The 18,619-nt window shown below is 55.8% G+C and overlaps 1 protein-coding gene across 3 annotated transcripts; it reads right to left on the reverse strand.

The window, feature by feature from the left end:
* Positions 1 to 157: 157 nt before the first annotated feature.
* FAM131C (family with sequence similarity 131 member C) lies at positions 158 to 16,250 on the reverse strand. 3 transcript variants are annotated; one of them, XM_090024200.1, is made up of 7 exons: positions 15,686 to 16,249; positions 9,060 to 9,187; positions 7,026 to 7,061; positions 6,655 to 6,748; positions 3,486 to 3,668; positions 2,733 to 2,843; positions 158 to 2,096 (listed from the first exon to the last, which is right to left on the reverse strand). In XM_090024200.1, the coding sequence occupies exons 1-7, from the start codon at positions 15,705 to 15,707 to the stop codon at positions 1,747 to 1,749; spliced, it is 924 nt and encodes a 307-aa protein (XP_089880326.1). In that variant the 5' UTR covers positions 15,708 to 16,249; the 3' UTR covers positions 158 to 1,746. The 3 variants fall into 3 exon arrangements, with proteins under 3 accessions (XP_089880326.1, XP_089880329.1, XP_089880327.1); XM_090024203.1 differs by lacking the exon at positions 2,733 to 2,843 and having other exon boundaries at positions 15,686 to 16,250; XM_090024201.1 differs by lacking the exon at positions 2,733 to 2,843 and having other exon boundaries at positions 3,440 to 3,668; positions 15,686 to 16,250.
* Positions 16,251 to 18,619: the final 2,369 nt, after the last annotated feature.

An 18,619-nucleotide genomic window follows, 5' to 3' on the forward strand; every position in this document is an offset into this window, starting at 1 on the left:
ATGCAGGCCCGAGGAGCAAGAGGACTTCCCGCCAGCCTCCGGAGGAAACGCTGCAGCTGGGGGGTTATGTCCATAGCAATGCGGCTGCCTCCACGGAAGCCCATTGTTTCCAGTCCCAGGGTGCATTGGATCAGAGACAAAGCCAGGCACATGCAGATCTCATCGGTCACTTTAATTTCTCCAAGGATACAGAACATAGGGAGGAAAAGACGTCACAGCCACTGCAGCAACCCCGCCCCCCGCCTGTCCCCGGGGCCCGCTCCCCTCGCCGCCGCAGGGAGCGTTGCTAAGGCGCACAAGATCCATCTCCAGGCAGCACGAGAGAAACCAGCTGGGAGGTTACACAGCTCACTGGGAAAGGAGACATGTCGGCTGTGTTGGACTGTACAGTGTCTGGCCAAGGAGGGAGGCGTTCGGGCGATGCCCTGGGCTGGCAGAGGATGCGCGGCCATAAGTTATACTCAGCTGCAGGAAGAACATCCCTGCAGGCAGCTTTCTTTAAAGTCCCAGATTGAAGGTGTCCACTTCAGTGGCAGGGAGCCTGCAAGAGATGCCACCCTGCACCCGGGTCCTATTGCAGGTGTTAGCATCAAGCTGCCTCCTTGACATTAACTGATAATATTCAGCTGTTCCCCAACTCCCTAAGGTAGTCTGGGGTTCCCATCTAACCCATTTCCTCTCTCCTCCACAAAGAGAGCAGTGTAGGGACCCAGTGTGGGACAGCAGGGGCCATGCACAGCACGAGACACCTAGGCAGATGTGCACAGTGATAGTGCACAGAGCCTGATGTGCGCAGTGATGGTGGTAGATCACCACGCTGCAGGGCACAGACTGGGCACAACCATATTGTGACCATATCCTCAAAGGGGATGCTATAGCCTGGTAAGGAGGGCAGGGCCATTCCTGCAGACCCTCCCCAAGCAGCTCCAAGCTCCTGGATGCCATCACTGGCACATGCTTAGCATTTGAACACCATTGAGAGGCAGGAACTGGTGTAACCAGCTTGCTTGCCATTAGCCTTTAGGCTGGGCTTTGCAAAGAAGCCCCAGGAAGGTCGAAGCCTGGCTGCCACTGGAGTGAAATGGGACACAGGGGTCTAACAGCCTTTGAACCTCAGGCTGATTCCCTCCTACTAGCCAGCTCATGCTCGCACCTTGCCCAAGCCACCAGTGCCAAGGGATAGATAAAGCCTAATGTCTGTCTGCAACAGGGCAGGCTGAGGAGCCTGGGGATGGGCCTGTATTTCAACCTGCCAGGCGCTTGTCTGAGCTCCACAGAGACAAGAAACCAAAGCATTGGTGCATAAGCCACACACACACGCTGGAAGCTCCTAGGACAAGCGGCTGCAGCTGCAGAGCAGGTATCAAATGCACAGGGAAGAGGATGCCTTCTGGGCGCTTCCCAGCCCTCGAGGGAGCCCGGCTGTGCCTGCCATCCCCTTGTTCTTGCGTCAGTGCCACTTAATGCAGACCAGTGGCCTCGGAAACAAATCAGAGCCTCAGCTGTGGTGCGCGTGGCCTCAGTCCAGTCGTGGCCTGCTCTGGAGGACTAGACGAGACGCAGTGAGACAGCCCCCTCCCTGCCATCCTCTGTCTAGGCGGTCGCAGCGGGCACTGCTGCGGGGGCCTTCTCCCCACATGCCACGGTGAACCCAGAGACAGCTGCTTCTGCAAGTGTCCAGGAAGCCGGGGCTGGACGAGCACGACTGATCTCCCTGCTGCCCCGGGGAGAGCGGGGAGGGGGCATCTAGTTATAAAACACATCATCCTCCGAGAGGGAGCTGCTGTCCACGTAGCGGAGGGAGCTGGCGAGGCGCTGCTGGAGGGTGCTGCTCGCGCTCTCCTGCTCTCCGGCTGAGCTGGCCGGCTCCTTCTCCACGCTTCCTAGCCCGGAGCTCCTGGCGTGGGGGGAGCCGCAGGGCAGAGTCCCCAGGGAGGGGAGGCTCGAGGTCCTCTCGTCTGCTGTGGGGTGTCCCCGGGGCGGTGGGGACGTGCACGTGGAGGGGCAGAAAGCTGGCAGGATGCCTTCCAGCTGCGGGCTGCTGATCACCTGGGGGCTGGGCAGCATCTTTTCCTGTCGGTAGATGCCCTCCAAGTCTGCAAGCAAAGGTATTTTGAGATGGGGGGAGGTTGTTGGAGACTCAGCAGGATAAAGCAAACCAGGAGACTCTCAACTTACAGGGCCCTGAGACAGATGCACCCCAAGGCCAGCAAGTGTTTTGGCAGCTACTGATTCTGGGTGCCCATCTCGAGACCCCGATTCTCAGAGGTGCTGCCCACCCCAGCACCCTCCCGATGCAGCTCAGGGTGTTCAGTACATCTGGGCCCTGATCCTGCTCCAATGCTACCGCTGTCATTGGCTTTGTGGAAGAAACCCCAGGGAGGCAGAGCTGGCTAGTCAAAGAGGAGTCTGTGATGATGGAAGATGATACACAGGGCCACGGCCAGATGGTGTCTGGTGCAAGACACCAGCGCGCGGGGCATCGAGATCCCAGCCAGAATCCATTGCACACCAGTCCCACAACACGCAAAGTGGGCAGCTGGGCCTATTTCTGCTGCTCCCAGAGCGCGGGGAGCTGCCAAGGGACTGCAGCCCTTCCAAAGGGCTCTGGGTTTGCATGCTTTGCAATCAGTGCTGGAAGGGACCCGATCGGGATTTGCAGGCGAGATGACTTCTGAACGGGGGCACCAGCAGCATTGCAGCCTGATCACAACTGAGCAGGGAGGAGGTACCTGGAAGCTGTATGACATCCTGGGAGCTGCCCCTGTAGTTGATTTCGTCATCATCTAGCGAGGACCAAGCACTCAGGGTGGCTTCGGTGATGGCAAATTGCTCTGCTACACCTGGACGGGACCACAGGAAACCCAATGCGGGTGAAGAGGGGATGGGCGGGAAGCCAGGCCAGGTTCTCACTGTGGTTGTCCCAGGGAACCATCCCACTGGAACCAGTCTCTGCCTGGATCAATTGTAGAGTAACCAAGAGGAGCATGTGGCTTTTCCCTGGGAAACCCACAGGGTCCATCAGTGCTACCAGGCTGGCTCAAACCATGCTCCATCCACCTCATGTCCTGTCTCCAGCAGTGAGCAACATCACCAGCTGCAGAGGACGCTCCAAGAAACCCTGGGATGGGATCACCTGTTCCTATCCTTGAGCAGGGGGGTCTCTGTGGCTAGACAAGAAGGTCAAGCTTTTAGGTCCTGGCAGCCCTAGGCAGCCCATTGGGCTAGCCTGGTTAATGCATACCCATTTTGGTAGTCATAGTCAATGGCACACGACACAGCAGCGTGGCCAGCACCGACTCTGCCCGCTGTTCACTCCCCACCCTGCTTGAGTACATACCCAGGTACCCCTGGTCAAATTAGGGAACTCTTCAGGACAAGCCCTGGATCTGCGGGGAGACACAGTCATTGCCAGGCTTGTCGCTCTCCTGGCAGCTACCTGCTGGGGCGGTCTGCAGCTGCCTTGCCCGCGACTCCCCGTCTACCTGCTGCAAATCGCGCCTCCTTCAGCTCATCGGTGAGGTAGGAATACTGGTCTTCATCCGGCAGCGATGGGTCCCAGCCCGACTGGGGGGCACTCCAGCCTTTCCACTCGATGAGGTGAGCCACCCGGCCACGGGCCATGGCTGTGGGCTTGGTGATGTGATCCTTGATGGTTTGGACCAGCCCTAGAGCAGAGACACAGGGTGAGCTCGATGGGAGCAGGCAAGGTTGGGAGCTCCTGGACCAACCGCACTAACACTGGGCGTGGGAGGAACCATCTGTACGACAGTCTGGCTTCCCTTCTGCATGGCAAGTGCACCGTGGTTTAATGTCTCCCCGCAGCAGCACCCCATCCCTCCAGCCCCACACGACCTCTTCTTGCCACTCTTTCGGTACGGATGATGCTTTTAGGCGTTTTCCCCGGAGCCTCCCAGCTTTGCTTTGGCACGTCTCATTGAACAGAGAGTTACTGGACACTTGGCTGGCAAACACTGCCTCTCATGGAGGGTGCATGTCTATGGCACTCGCATGCAAGCCTTAGCTGCCCTCAATAACACCCAGCAAACAGCGACATTCGCGTGGCACTAGCCACGGTCATTCCAAGCAGAGAGATGCTACGTTTCACCATAGAAAATGTCCTTTTCTTTTTAGGAGTGAATTAAGCACCGGTGGGAGGGGCTCGAGTGATGGCCATGGGAAGAAAACTCCTCATGATGCTCCGATGAGAGCATAAGCAGCCCCAGATCGGGCACAGCATTGCAACGACAGCGCTGGACACTTCACCCACGTCCTGGAGACGAGAGAGTTCAGGCTCCAGAGCTCTCCCATCCCATGGCCTTGCTTTTCTACTGAGGTTGCTACCAGGAGGATCAGATACTGCCATGGAGGGGGTGATCCTTTTGGCACTGGGGACAGCAGTCCATCAGGAATGACACTGAGGCCTAGCAAACTCATTATGCCTGGGCCAGCCCCTAAACCAGCAGCTGCAAAGTCACTGCACTCAACAAGTAGGGGTCCAATCCCCACAGACATCTAATAGGACCGGCCAGACCCAGATCAGAACTGGAGTAGGTGACTGCTTTCGGTACCTTGCTGTCCTCAGCGATTTGGGCTGGATCCGGGGTGAAAACCCCTAGAGCTCTGGGAGGCAGGTCACCAAGGGGCTGCCCCAAAAGCCCATTGAAGCCGGTGAGGTGCCGGCTAAGGATCAGGTCTTGTGCTGGCGCAAGTGGCAACCACCTGTTTTAGAGCTGGCTTCATCACACATGCTGCATACACGCCAGCCCCAGCTCTCCGAACAGAAGGCCGAGTGACCTGGGAGCATCCTTAGGGAACGAAGAAGTTCATTTTCAGGTCTGCTTTCCCTGCTGTGGGTCTGATTCTGGAAAGGGCAGTCAAGGCCCCATCAGGGAGGGGTCTGACAAAGCCCTAAGGGATTTGGCTATGCTGGGTATAAAGCACCGACTCTACCTCTGGGAAGGCCATGGCCCACCCAGAGCTGGGATGGGGCTCTAAAAAGTTGTGCGCGCACCTCTCACTGGGTGTATCGATATGTGCATTAACGTGCTTTAGATAATTAAATCCATTGTGAGGTACTAGGCAAATGTGCATTAACTAAAGAGCGTGGTTTTAAAGTGCTGCTTAATGTGCATTAGTTTATTTTAATGCACATTAATTAAAAAGCATGTTTTTTTTAGTGACACTTTAATGTGCATTAAAATAGGCAAATGAGCCTTAACGTGCATGTGTACACACACCCTGTCTCTCTTTCTGGGTCCCCCACACCCTCCACTTCTAGCTCCTGACTAGAGTTGGACACGCTGCATGGCCATAGCTGCTAAATCCTTCTGTCTGGATGCAACACCTCAGATATGTCTCCCTTCCCAGAGCGGTCACCGGATTCATTGCTCCAGCAATAAGGATAACAGCCGGGGATGGGGATGGAGAATCGCCCGGGGAGGCAGTACTGGGTTGTGAATCTCGGAGTGGCCATCTTGCACTGGACTCTGTGTTCGATGGGGAAAAACTGAACATTTGGGGCTTTTTCAGGGTTTGTGGGCTGAGGGAGAGAGGCATTTCCACCAAATCACCCCAAAACCTTCCTGCTCCTCTGCCCAGTTTGCCCGGGCCGCTTCCTCCCCAGTGGCCATCAAAGCCGAGCATTTGTCACTCAGCCGTGGGCACCGTGAGCTTTGCGGAGGAAAGGGAGTCTGGCCAGACAGCTTAGTGACTGCTGTCTCCATGGAAACAAACACTTTATTAATCTTCACATTGCTCAATTAATTATGCCGGTGGACAGCACTGCTCTGGGAAGCTCCTGGAGCTGAAAAATTCCCCTGGCTTCACCAGGCATGCGAGACCCCAAATTTGGGACGGGCTCCCATACCTTGCTTCTGCTTGGGCCGGACCCATGCAGGGAGGGAGGCAGGGAGCCCCAGCCATAATTATGGGGTGGGATTTAGAGGCATGCCCGAATGGCAGCCCTCATGGAGCCGATGCAATGGGCTGCTGGAGGGGAGCCTGCCGTGGGGCACCGGCAGCCCACATCAACCTCCGCAGTGCTCAGCACCCACACCCCAGGGCACCAAAACTCCTCGTTGTGCCTCTGGCCCTAACCCTAACCCTGTGCTAGGCAATGGCATTCGCCCCAACCCCAACCTTAGGCCGAAGCAGTGACCAAACTAAGGCCCTTTAGCACATTAAAAAGTCAAGACTCAGGCGTATATCAGGTGTGTTAGCCCATATCAGCCTTTGGGAGAACTGCAGGGCTTGTGTGGCCAGCGGTTAGGCACAATAATGATCCTTTTTCTCTTCCCTAGAGCCAAGTCCTGGTTCTCATCAACCCTGTGAGCTCTCCCAGCCCTGTTCCTCTGAGATATCAAGGGTCCTTGCAAATCGGCTTTGGAGGGAGTCAGGCTGGATGACACCCAGGTCTGAACAGGGCAGAGAGAGAACCGGGACTGCACAGGACTTGAAACCATTCCCGGGGGCTCTGTTTAAATGGGGAACAGTGAGAGCCCTGCCGCGAGTCCCCGAGACATTTTTCTCAAACGCTCGGAGCCCCGAGTTTCTCCGCTCTTGGAGCGAGACCTGGCAAGGGAGGACTCGAGTGTCTCCAGCTGATAGAAAGACGAAGAAGATGGGGAGAAGGGAGGGCTGGTCTTTACCTACCCACCAGAGAGGAGGTCGCCAGGGCTGTGACATTGTAAGTGCTGGAGCCCGACTTGGAGCTGGAGAGAATCCCATGGGAGGTCTTGAAACATTTCTGCAGAGACAGGAGACGGTCAAGGTGGCAGGGGGCTCTGCGCAGCCTTGGCCAGATCCATGCAGAGGGACGGGAATGACGGAGGAATCCTGTACACCTCTGAGCTAAAGGAGCCCCAGACGGCTCAGCAGCCCCAAGCGCTGATGGTACCCGGGGGCGACTTCTTCCCACCGAAGCTCAGTACGAGCTGCCCCTCTTACAGTAGCACCCCCTGGCCCTAGAGCTTGTCTGGACACGGGAAACCAAGTGAGGCAAAGAGCAGCCAGCCTGCGCTCACCTGCAGTGGGTCCCAGCAGAAATCCATCTGGTTTTCCTGAAACAGAGCAGAGGAGAAACGCCTAAAATAACGGCTAGTCCCAGAGCTACCCCATCTGCAGGTCCCCCTTCCTTCATGATCCCCTGCATGGCTTGCATGGGACGGAGATGGCCGTAGCACTCTGGGGAGGGTGGGTTTTGTCACTTCTGGGGGTAGCATTTAGCACAAGGAAGCGCCGAATAAGACGCCTGGGCATGGCAGATGCCTTCCTCCACCAGGAGCTCCAGAGTGGGGAAAGATAACAATTTACATTGCATGCCCGCTATCCAGGCACTCCCCTTCTCTTTTCCTGTCCCCCTTGCACCCAATGCCATGACCCTCTGGCTAGCAGGGGGAAGCAGGTACCTGCTGGCACAGGGCAGGCTGCCTCAGTCAGCGGGCAGGGACCCCCCTGTGCCATTTCTACCAACACTGCTGCTGTGGGGTTATGGGGTGTGGGCTGCAGGACAACCCCATGCTCACCACGGGGCCCATCCATGGCCCCCATCACAGACACAGTGCCCCTATTATAGAAGGCAGAACTGGAGACTTGCCCAAGGTCACACAACACCTCTGTGGCAGAGCAGCATCTTGGGCCTGGCTCTCCCAGGTGACAAGCTAGTGCTGTAACTGCTGGACCATCCTTCCCCCCGGCTCTGCTCCCATGTGCACTGATGGAGCTCTGGGATTGGGGTGCATGATTAGCTCACGCACCCCAACGATAACTTTGCAGGTCTCCCCAAAGGTTGCTCCGGCTGGACTCAGCACCTGATGCTCCCCTTCCCCCTTATCCTGTTTTATCTATTCATTCCTTCCCATTCCCCTGCTCCTGGCCTTGCTCCAGCCCCGTGCGTCACTGCTTTTGCCTTGTTTACCTCCCAGGCACTTTCTCCCTCCAGCTGACAGCACATCTTGCTCATTGCCCGGCTCTGTCTGGAGAGAGCCAGCAATCAGAGCAGGCTGAAGGTGGCCGTGAACATCAGATTGAATCTGTCAGGGGGAACAGCACAAGGGATGCCCAGATGTGGGCAGGGGCAGGGCTGGAAAGTCAAAAATCTCTGCCTTTAAGGTGATGCTTGCTCAGCAAAGCGATGCTGCCAGTGGCGGGCTTATTACCGGGGTGCACTCAGCCTGCTTCCATCAGCCACACTCTCCAAGCTGGACGGCGGGCTGTGGGTTATATTGCTGCTGGGCCACGAGAGCGGTGGGTTTGATTCCCTGCTCTGCCTCTTGCCTTGGGCAAGTGGCCTAGGTGCAGGCTCTGAGAGGTGTATACTACTAGGTACCTAACTCTCACTGCAGCCATCTCGCTGAGTCCTAAATCCTCTTGCCCACACAGAATATGAGTAATGCCTGTATTAGGGGGCTGGAGGGTACAATCCTTTCATGCTCATTCGATGTGGTGAAAGCGTCAGATGGTACCTACCCTGGGCAGGCTACCAAAGGTCTGACTAGGAGGGAGACAGCTTGTTATTAATAGGGCTCCTCTGACAAACAGGAAGAAACCCAGCTTTCTGTGGGTGTCTCCAAAGTGCAGTACATTGCAGCATGGACCTAGCTAACTGGGGTACCACTCGCCGACTAACAGCATCAGCATGCAGCTCCTGGGAGCTCAGCGCCGATACGTTTAGCTTGCTTCTTGGCAGCCGAAATAAATTAGATCCCAGCGAGCTTTGTGCTGCTGTGGTCAGAGTGGTAGAGACACGTGCAGAACGAAAGACCATGAAAACAGTCATCTGGCCTAGTGGAGAGAGCATCGGTAGGTGGTGGGCACAGAATACCTCTTTTCCAATAGGCTGCGGCACCAGTTCCCAACCTCTTCGGGGTCCGCAGGCTAGATGCAAACAAGTTATCATTTCCTTTGGAAGATGCAAGAGGCGTTCTTGTGGTGCTGGGGGGGAAGGGGCTGGTACGGGGGCGGGGGCTGGCTGGGGGGATCCCAGGCTGGCACACGTACAGCTTACGTGCCCTCCTGGCTGCGCGATCTTTGTCCTCGGCAGCCGGCTCTTTCGTTACCTTGCTGACGGTCTTCGCCACGGCAGCAGGCGGCCCTTGCTGGCTCTCGCGGGGGGCAGCGGGCGAGCGCTCTGCCTGGCCGGGTTTGCTGGCGGCAGGATATTCCTTGTGAGCACTCGTGAGGAATTCTGCAAGGGAAGAAGGCGAGGGAGGGAGAGGTGGGCCACCCTGCTCTCCGCTCCTTCCTTCCCGCTGAAAGGGGAGCTGTGGCATCGCCCAACCCCAAACCATTTTGGCCGACATCTCTTTCCAGTCGGCGCCGATGCCGCAGGGTGCTGCGGTTTGATGCCCCGCGTCGCCGCTCTGCGCGATACGACCAGATGCCCCCTCCTGCGGTGCAGCCGTCGACCTGCTTGCTGAGACCCTGCCGTGCCGTCCCCCCCGGGAGGCACCAGCCCTTTTGGCACTATGGGACAGCAGATGAAACGAATGGACGGTGTATACAGCTGAGGAACCGGGCAACAAACCCAGCACCCCTCCGTCAACTCTGACTTGCATGGCCAAGCAGCAGGACCTTCACCTAGGAGAGAAATTCCTCAGGTTTCCTGGAGATCCCCAATGGCCCTCGATCCCTCCCCCAGCGGCTGAGGAAGTAGCACATTTGGGGTCGTTTGGCCTGAGGAAGTAGCACATCCTAAATGCAAGGACTCTTCCTGGAAGAGCCCGAGACACCAGCTTCCTCGCTCCTACGTGGCGTTCAGTGCTCCACCGATTATGTGGCATCAGGGCCATGAAAAGGAAACCATTTAAAGGGCCCCTGTGTTGGGGGCTGCCTCTTCCAGGCCATCTGCACCAGGAACTATAACGGAGCTTCGGGGTCTTTAAAGCTGCAGTGGACACAGCCAGCCTGAAAGGGTCGGGGGATATTTTCTTTGCTTTTTATTGTGCTTATCTTACATGTCAAAATCTGGTCTGGCCTACGCTTCTTTTGTTCCAGGAGGATGGATGCTGTACTCTCCCTCTGCCCGAAGAAAGGCGTTTGTACCTAAAAGCTGGAAAAATTGTGCTTTGCAAACTATTTAGCTGGTCTAATAACAGATACCACATCGACCCAAAGAAGTCGCCTGCCTGTGGTGCTTGAAGGCCGGGACAAGGCCATGACGTGAGCAAACCAGGAGTGCTGAGTGTGGGGAGAGGGGATGCGATTTTCCTTTGGCCTGTGGCAATCGGTGCAGCTGGCTTTGCCGAACAGGTCTTTGATTCCAACGCAAAAGAAACACTTGGGAACAAAAATATCTTTGCTAAAGATCCAACACCTCCCCCTGCCTCCCTCTTTGTTTCCCACTCACTTTCTTTCAAAGCCTGTCTTGCGCTCTCCAAAACCTCCCTACCTTTTAAAAAACCAGCGTGCAACCACTTTGCCTTGCAGGGCTGGTTATGGTGGCTTTAACTCTTCCCTCCCCACTCCCTCTGCTTCCATTTACTGAGCCGGAGCGACCGCTGAGAAGCCACAGGTGTTTCCACCGCTGAAGTCACGTTCTCAAGCCCCGCTCGCCCGCTGGGCCCTGCTTTTAACTCCGTGCCCTCTCCTGCCCTGCTTTCAAGCATGGCAGCTTTCTCAGCATGAAGCTCTTTGTCCTGGCTCCCACTGTGCAGCTATTTGCTTGCCGGCCTTGACTGATTAGCTTGGCTGGTTGACAGCGGGAAGTAACAGCACAGATGCAAGAAGCTGCCACTCTGGTGCACGCCGGCTCGGACACAGAATTTTCCACGAGGGTCCACGCCGGTTGTGTCCGACAGCTCCAGATTATGTCTCATCTTTTTAGTAGTCAGAGGGGCCCCAAGAGCCTGTCTACACTGCACTTCAGCTGCATTTCTGGGTTGGACCCATGCCTGGGGGTGCAGCCCGATGGGGACACCACAGAGATGGCATTCGCCATCCTCCTCCTTTCACAGCCATTTACACCTGTGCAAAGTGGGCAGGAATGGCCACACAGGCCACCCTATTCAGGCATCATGAAGTCAGTTCAGTGAAACCAGATCCAGGCTCCTTCCACTGCTCATGTCTGGGTGCATGCAGTAGCGGCCTCACGGGAGGGCAACCCAGGTGACGGCCCAGGGCCCCACACTTTGGGGGGCCCCAAAGTTTTGCAACAAATTTTGGGCGGGTGACATTTTTGCAAGGAAGTGCATTTTAACCCTCGAATATTTATTTAGTTCCCTCAAAGAATATTTAAAAGATCCACGATACATAGGTCATCAAAATTAAGCCTCTACAGGGTCCCAAATGACTCTCTTGCCCCAGGCCCCAACAACCCTAAGGCCACCCACTGGTGCATGCAGTGGCACTAAGATCAGACTGGTTGTTAAACCAGTCTAGAAAATATCTTTGATGAAAAAGAGCTCTTGGGAATCAATCCAATCTCCCTCAAAGTGCCTTTAGAAACAATGACGCCAACTTAGAAACCACTGATGGGAAGCACAACATGGAGCGAGGGACTCATAGGAGACGTGTCCCTTTCCTCGCGGCTCTTCTTGGGGTGCTCGACCATCAGCCTGGCTCCTGGGGACGCAACCCAGAGCCCCCTGCTCACGGCTGTCCCCTTCCCTACGTGCAAGGAGCTCCTCGCTGGAGAAAACAAGCCTGCTCGAGCTCTCCCTTCTCACATCCTTCTCCACAGCAGCTAATCTCTCCCAGGCCCAGCGCCGGCTGCCTGGCGAGCTGCAGCCTCCCTGGAGCTAAAAGCCCTGCAGACAGTGATGTTATTAAGTGCAACCGAAGGTCCTTGCGGATGAGTCAGACACAGGTATAAACTGCTACCTCCTGCCCAGGCTCACACAGCTCCATCCAGGGATGGACGCCACAGGCTGACACTAATAGGCTTTGGAGAGGAAAATTCATCTTCTCTACAGATATTTATAGGGAGCATGTGCAATAAGATTCGGTACAGACCTCGGGCATTTCAAAGCCTTTGTTTCTATACAAACAGTTTCTCCAAGCAGGTTTTGTCAGCACTTAATGGTTTTCCCATCAACTCCCCCCCACTTTTTTAAATATATAAATTCAAACTCTTTGAAGTTTGCCTAGCTCTAGTTTAAAGAGAAACTGGAACTTTCCAAACAGAGGGGAAGTGCTTTAGAAATCCCGCTCCCCACCCCAGAGAGGTCCCAACTGTACCAGGTCTGGCCCCTCTGCACCACTGTGGGTGGACGTGCGTGAAATGACAAGCGCGTGCAAAGCCACCCACTGAGCGAGACTGCAGGGTTGGGGGTCCCATGGAAACGTAAATGGAAAATGGGGCGGGTGTCTTTCTGTAACACCAGCATCGACTCAGGAAGGCTTGTGTTTTCTTAAATTCTACGTGGATTTCTTTTTAGCAGCGATAGTGCAGATTTCCTTGGAGAGTCAAAGAAATGGGGGGAGACTGCATCGCAGAGAGCAAAACTTGCAAGAGCTGGCAATGGAAAAGAAACCAAACCAAGCAAAATTAGGGAATGAGAAACGGACGGCCTTCCCTGAAATTAGGCACAGATTTCTACTTTGAATACACAAGCAAGATGAGAGCGTGAAGAAAGGGTACATTTCATATTCTTTCCCTCTCTGCCCTTTCTATTTGCTTAAAACAGAGCCTGATGCCTCACAAATATTAACAAACTTCCTCCCTTACCACTGCTATGATCCTGCTCTCGCAGATGGGGAAACCGAGGCGCAGATGCACAAGGCTACAGAGGAAGCCTGTGGCAGAGACAGACCTTCAACCCGCGTAATCCAAGACCCTCACCACCCGTCTGGAGTGCTGCCAAGCAAAATTAGAAGCCTCTACTAAACACAATTAGCAGCACTTAACCTTCCCCCCGTCCCTTATAACTCAGACCCAGAGCAGCTGCGGGCCAGGCAGCGTTTCTAAAGAAACGTTCTGCTTGGAGTTTGCTTTGCCTAGGCTTTGCTGCCCCACTTTTTTTTTTCTTTTAAGCAGTGAGCCAGATCTTAAACAGGTGCAAATCAAGGCACCCCTTGGAAGTCAATGGGCTAGATCCTCAGCTGGCCTAAATCAGCATAATTGCATTGGAGCCGGTGTCACTTTGCTGACTGAAGTCAGAGGAGCTCAGCCAATAACCTGACCATGGGGAAATGAAACCTAGTGACGTTCCTCATCCTTTCCCCACCACCCAGTGAATAGGCTTTAGCTCAGGCAGGATTTCATTGCACAAAGCCATGTTTCTGGCCCAGACCTTTGGCTGGTGGGTCCTGGGTCAGAAAGACAACTTCACACCAGCAAGCTGAAATTCTTATTTCCATTCATAGGCAAACATTCCCCATCCCTGGCCTTCCTGGGGGGAACAGGATCGACTGGCCATGGCCAACATAACACACCACTGTTCGTGGGGGCACGGTTCTAGTTGCACGCGCACACCCTGCAGCAGGCTGTCGCCTAATGCTAACTGCTAAAGAAGAGGTTGTTTAAGGAGGAGCTGATCCCCCCCATCCCAAGCTTTTCATTCCTGCTTTGCCCAATTTAGACCTGAGACACAATCTCCCCCTACTCCTAAATCCTTGCTTTTTCTCCTATTATGAGGTTACCTAATCCTTTGCCCCCCATCCCTTGGTCTGCATTACTTAGCTGTGGGTTGTGCAGCTGTCTGACATCCCTGCCTGGGTCTCGGTGTAAGATCTGGGGGTTTCTGACCCGGGTCCATCAGGATTTAAAGCCCTACCGTAATCCTTGGTGTTCAAGCACCGTGCCAACAGCCAACAATGATTTGCCCCATAATTGCTTGGAAAGCGGAGGAAGAACTCGCTCAGACCTGGAACGTGGCCAGGGCATGCGCTCTTCGGTTCTTCCTGAGTTTGTTGTGATGATCGAGAGTGTTTCATCACAAAAGGAGCTGACTACAGCGACAGGTGAGGCATGCCTGGCTCCCGCTGTCATGTCTAAGTCAAGGTGATAGTGGTGTTCAGCCCTTACAGCGCACGGCGGCGTGGTGAGTGACAGCTGGCTGTCACAGTCTAGCCACGCACTACGGGACATTGGGTGTTGGAGACGTGGACAACCTGCCTTCCCTTCTGCGTGTTGTGCGCTTGATAACCTGGTTCTGGGTGGGATGGTGTCCCTAATGGGCTTCTCGGTCTTCAGTTTGAATTCAGGTCGACTCAGTCATGAGTGACAACTTGGTACTATCTGAGAGCTGTTTGTTGGCAGCCGTGGAGTGAGTTTTTCCCCCTCTGCTGATACCTACAGCCTGCACAACAGACAGCCTTGAGGACCCAGTCATTAAATAGGGAGCTAGTCCCTGAGTTGTCCTCGCACACCAAGGGTAGGAGCAGAAGGAGCTGGCATCACCTTGGGCCGGGGGAATTTCCTGGTCCGACAGGCCTGGTGATCGTCCTCACTGTGCTTCTCCCCATCCCGGTTCCTTTAGCCTAGCAAAACCCAAGACCTCCTTATTGGCGTCCCTCTGGTCCTGGCTAAGATGCTTCCTCTGTAGTCCTGTGGCACTGGGGAGATGCATAAAACAAAGTCTTCATTGCTAATTACTACTAGCCCAAGGTGCTTCATCCAAGCCTGCGGGTTAAATCCTACTGGGGTCGCTCCCCATCAATCCTCTTGCTGCTTCAGCTGGACATAACCCCCTTCTCCATTTCCCTCCCTCCCGGCTGCATGATGGTAATAGGGTCTTGTGGACAATGCTGTGCTGGTCCCCAGTGGTGGCTGCATTTCATTGCTAAATTAAATGATTGCTACAAATCCCTTGCAAAACATCCTCTATAATGAATACAGCAGAGGGGCTGGCCAGGGCTGTGGGACCAGACTCCCCGGTTGATCCACTCTAACCACTGCAGCTCAGCTTGCTGCTGGCCTTTTCACGGCACGTAACCCCGCTGGGGAGTGAGCGAGAGAGAGAGATTCAGGGCCCAATTCTGATCGACCATAAGGTGGTGTCAGCCTTGTTGCTCCATGGACGTATACCGAGGCAAATAACAGGATTCATGGCCCTGTCACTCGCTTCTACCAGACGTCCCAACTGGCACCTAATGCCCCTTCTGGGGATAGGAGTGATGCCATCCGCCTGCGTGACTGTCCCCGGGGCCTGGCAAGCTGTCATTTCACCGGGTTTAGGAGCAGGGTGCCTGGCTGGGAGCATACAGCAGGGCAGGAGTTGCCTTAGCAGGGTCTGCAGCCTCCCCTGGAGTGAGATGCCCGAGGGCTGGAGTTTGGGAGGTGAGAAGGGTCAGCCAAGTCCGACCGAGCCCAGCCCATGCCCCACCTCCGGGAGTGGCCGGCTCCGGGAGGAGATGCCGGGAGGCAACATCGCCTGCCCCTCAGGGAAGTTTCTTCCTGACCCCTTAATGAGCAGCTGGAGCAAGGGGGCTCGTATCCACTGTGCCGGACTCAATCCCCGGTGGCTGTACCTCCCTGCCCTCTTTGCCCAGCCCAGCCCAGCATCGGGCGAGCCGCTCCCAGGGGATAAGGCCACACGATACCTGCCTTCCCCTGACAGCCGGAGTCTCTGTAATCCTCCCTTTCCACCCTCCAGCCTTCCCCCTGCCCCATGGGGGCTGGCTAGAATCGCACGGGGGGGCGCAGCCCCGCATCTGGGGGGCAGATCACCAGCTGGGCACATTTACTGCCCACCTCATTAATGCCCAGACCCCTGCCCGCCCTCCCACGCTGCACGGTGCTCACCTTTGGACATGCAGGACCCCATCACGGGGGGCTTCTTCTCTTCTTCCTGGAGGGATGGGGTCTCATCTCTCCTCCCCGGGGCTCATCTGTTCCCACGCCAGCTCTGCCTCCTGCCTGAAGTGCCGAGGAAGGAATCCAACCTCCCCCCCACCCCAGCTCTCCCTCCTAATTTTTGTCCTCTGCCCGCATGCACGTCCCCCTCCTTCTCCCCACTACCCGCTTGCTCCCCGAAGTTTGCGGGCAACCGTGGTATTTCCCCCGGCGAGCAGCGCAGAGCGAGGAGGCAGATGGCACGGGGGGTACCGCGCGGAGAAGAGCCAGACGCGCACGGAGGGGAAGGGAAATTGTAATAAAGGCAGGTCTCTGCCAGTCAGGGCTCCTCGGGGATTCGCATGGCTGTAGCCACCTCCCCTCTCGCTCGCTGCTCTCTCGCACGGCTCAAGGGATGCACAAGAGGCCTTTTGTCTTCCCCGGCGCAGGGCTGGGAGGGGAGGCCACTTGTTGCGCGGGAAGAGAAAGCGGCAGGCCCAACCTGCTTCTTGCTGACGCTGGTCCCCGCAGGGGCTGCCGCCGTGTTGCTCCGGTTTTAAATGGGAGGAGGCCCACATGCTACCTCCCACCCAGAGCCAGCTGCCATCTCAGCCCCCGGGGCAAAGCAACACAAGACTGCACCCCTAACTCGCACCCTGTGCTAAGATGGAAGCAATGGGAATCGGGGCAAAAAAATTGCTTCTCTTTTGCATGGGCTGTTGTGAGCAGTATGGATGTGGAAGTTGGGGGTCCTCAGCTCGAGGCGGAGGGCCCTGATTCTGCAACTGGTTCCCTACCCCCGATCATCCCTGTGAGCTGGGGCTGGCCACGAGCAGGGCAAAGTGTAACACTCACAAGCTACTTGAGCGTTGCCCAGAGGCAGCATGTGGGACATGACGGGCATCACAAATACGAGGTCTGCCTGGGGGCAAAGGACAAAGTTGTTTGCCTGTCTTGGGGTCTCTTTAGTGACCGGCCAAATCCGTTCTGTCCAGAGGGACCGGGACATGGAGCTCAGGTGCCGTTTTAGGCATGGATCTGAGTGTCCGTGGCCACGGTGTGCCCTCCCTGAGGGTCCTGGGCCAATATACCTCAGGGCAGCCGTTGTGGGGGGACAGGCGACCCACCCCCACCTGGGCAGGCTCTGTGGGACCTCGTATCCATGAGCTCTCCTGCCTAATTCTTCTGGTCCAAGGGCATGGGAGACTCTCTTTTCAGCACTGCCAGCTCTAGCAGGTCTTGCGAGGCTGGGTGTGTTCATCAAAGCCCCAGCTCCTGGAGTCACGTGAATGTGCGATAACCCCAGCCTTCGTTCTGAGGAACCAGTAAGTCTCTAGTCCTTAGGTTTGCAGAGGCAAACGTGACCTCATGAACCCTCTGCATCTAATGCTGCTGTATTCGCTGAAGACCGGGAAGGGGCAGTGCCCTGCACTGATATCCATGGTACAACCCTTAAGCAGAAGGCAGATTAAGGAGGATGGTGCTGATGCAGTCATGCCTCAGTCGGTCTTCCTTTTTTTGATCCAACCCCAAAGGTCTCAGGCTGTGATCTCTTGATCGCCGGCGGTCGCAGAGCTCTTACGGATGGTCCGTGGACAATGGGCTGGGCACAGGGAGAGGCCTGCGTCCTCCGTTTCCAGCTGTCGATTTGCATTGAAAAGCTAAAACTACAGGCTGCATTTTTTTTTCCTCTGAGCAGTCTCTATAGGGGCCCGAGGGATGGAGAGCGATGGTAAACAGGAGGTAGGGGCCCCTGAGATGTGCTGCCTGCTATGGAAAAGACAGCGATCCCCTGAGCCGATCTGTCATGCTGGATCGAATCTAACCTGGTTTATGGAGGGGCTGTGAGCTGGTGGGGACACCGAGAGGTGGTTGGGGGTGAGGTGGGGCTAGTCTTGCCACTAGTTGGAGGCAAGTCATCTTCTCAGTTGGTGTCTCTGTCCCTTCTTGGGTTATATGGTTTGCAAGCTCGGTGGCGCACAAGTTGCATCTGCACCGCACCCAGCACCGCTGGCACCAGAGCAGGGATGGTCAATTAGCTTGTTAGGTTGCAAGCTCCTCATTTGCACTGAACTTCGGGGAGGCGAGGCCAGTTGCTTTCTGTAGTCTCTCTCCTCGGCTTGTAAAATAATAGGGGTTGCTCTGCCTTTTCTGCTGCATTGGACTTAAAATAGCAAGAAGTGACTCAGTGGCGTCTGCCGCTGGGCCTTGCTCGGGCTGCTCCGAGAGGGGCAGACGCGCTGCTCCGTCTAGAGGCCGTGGGGCCTGGGACCTTGCTCTGTGACCCTCATCTCCGACAAGGCGCTGGAAGAAATATGCTTGGGTAGTTAAACCAGCCCCACGGGAGACATGCTGGGCCTGATGCTTCTCCCCTTCACCAGCAGTGTTTTATGCAGCTCCCCGGCAGCATCACCGGTGCAGGTAGCTTGCAGGAGACAAATCTCCCAAAACAATGAGACCGCCCTCATTTGGGGTTGAGTGAGCATTTGGGTAGTGGCGACACTTTCTGAGCACCCACTTTTGCACACGCAGCTAGGGGCACAAACAGGACGATGCCACCCACACCTCAGCCTTTCAGAAGGGGAAGAAATGTCAAGACAAGTGCTTGAGGGCTGCAGGTTTATTCCCTGGAGAAAACTGCTCTTCCCTGGGTGTGCTGAGGAATGAATAATTGCAGGTGAGTTGAACGCACTTACGCACCTGTGCGCACACCAACGTACACGGCTACGCACGCACGCACATGCCTTGGCTCCTCTTAGAGCTGTCCAAAAAACTCCATCAGCTGCATTTAGCACTCAGGGTTTCCCCATTAAGATCCGACAGCCCCAAATCGGCGAGAACAAATCCAAACGCTGAAAATGAGGGCCGGGAAAAGGCTGGGAGCGAGTTACACGACTCAGTGGC

This window comes from Crocodylus siamensis, chromosome 12 (genome assembly GCF_052110815.1).
Source record: "Crocodylus siamensis isolate JL-2025a chromosome 12, ASM5211081v1, whole genome shotgun sequence".
NCBI lineage: Eukaryota > Metazoa > Chordata > Crocodylia > Crocodylidae > Crocodylus > Crocodylus siamensis.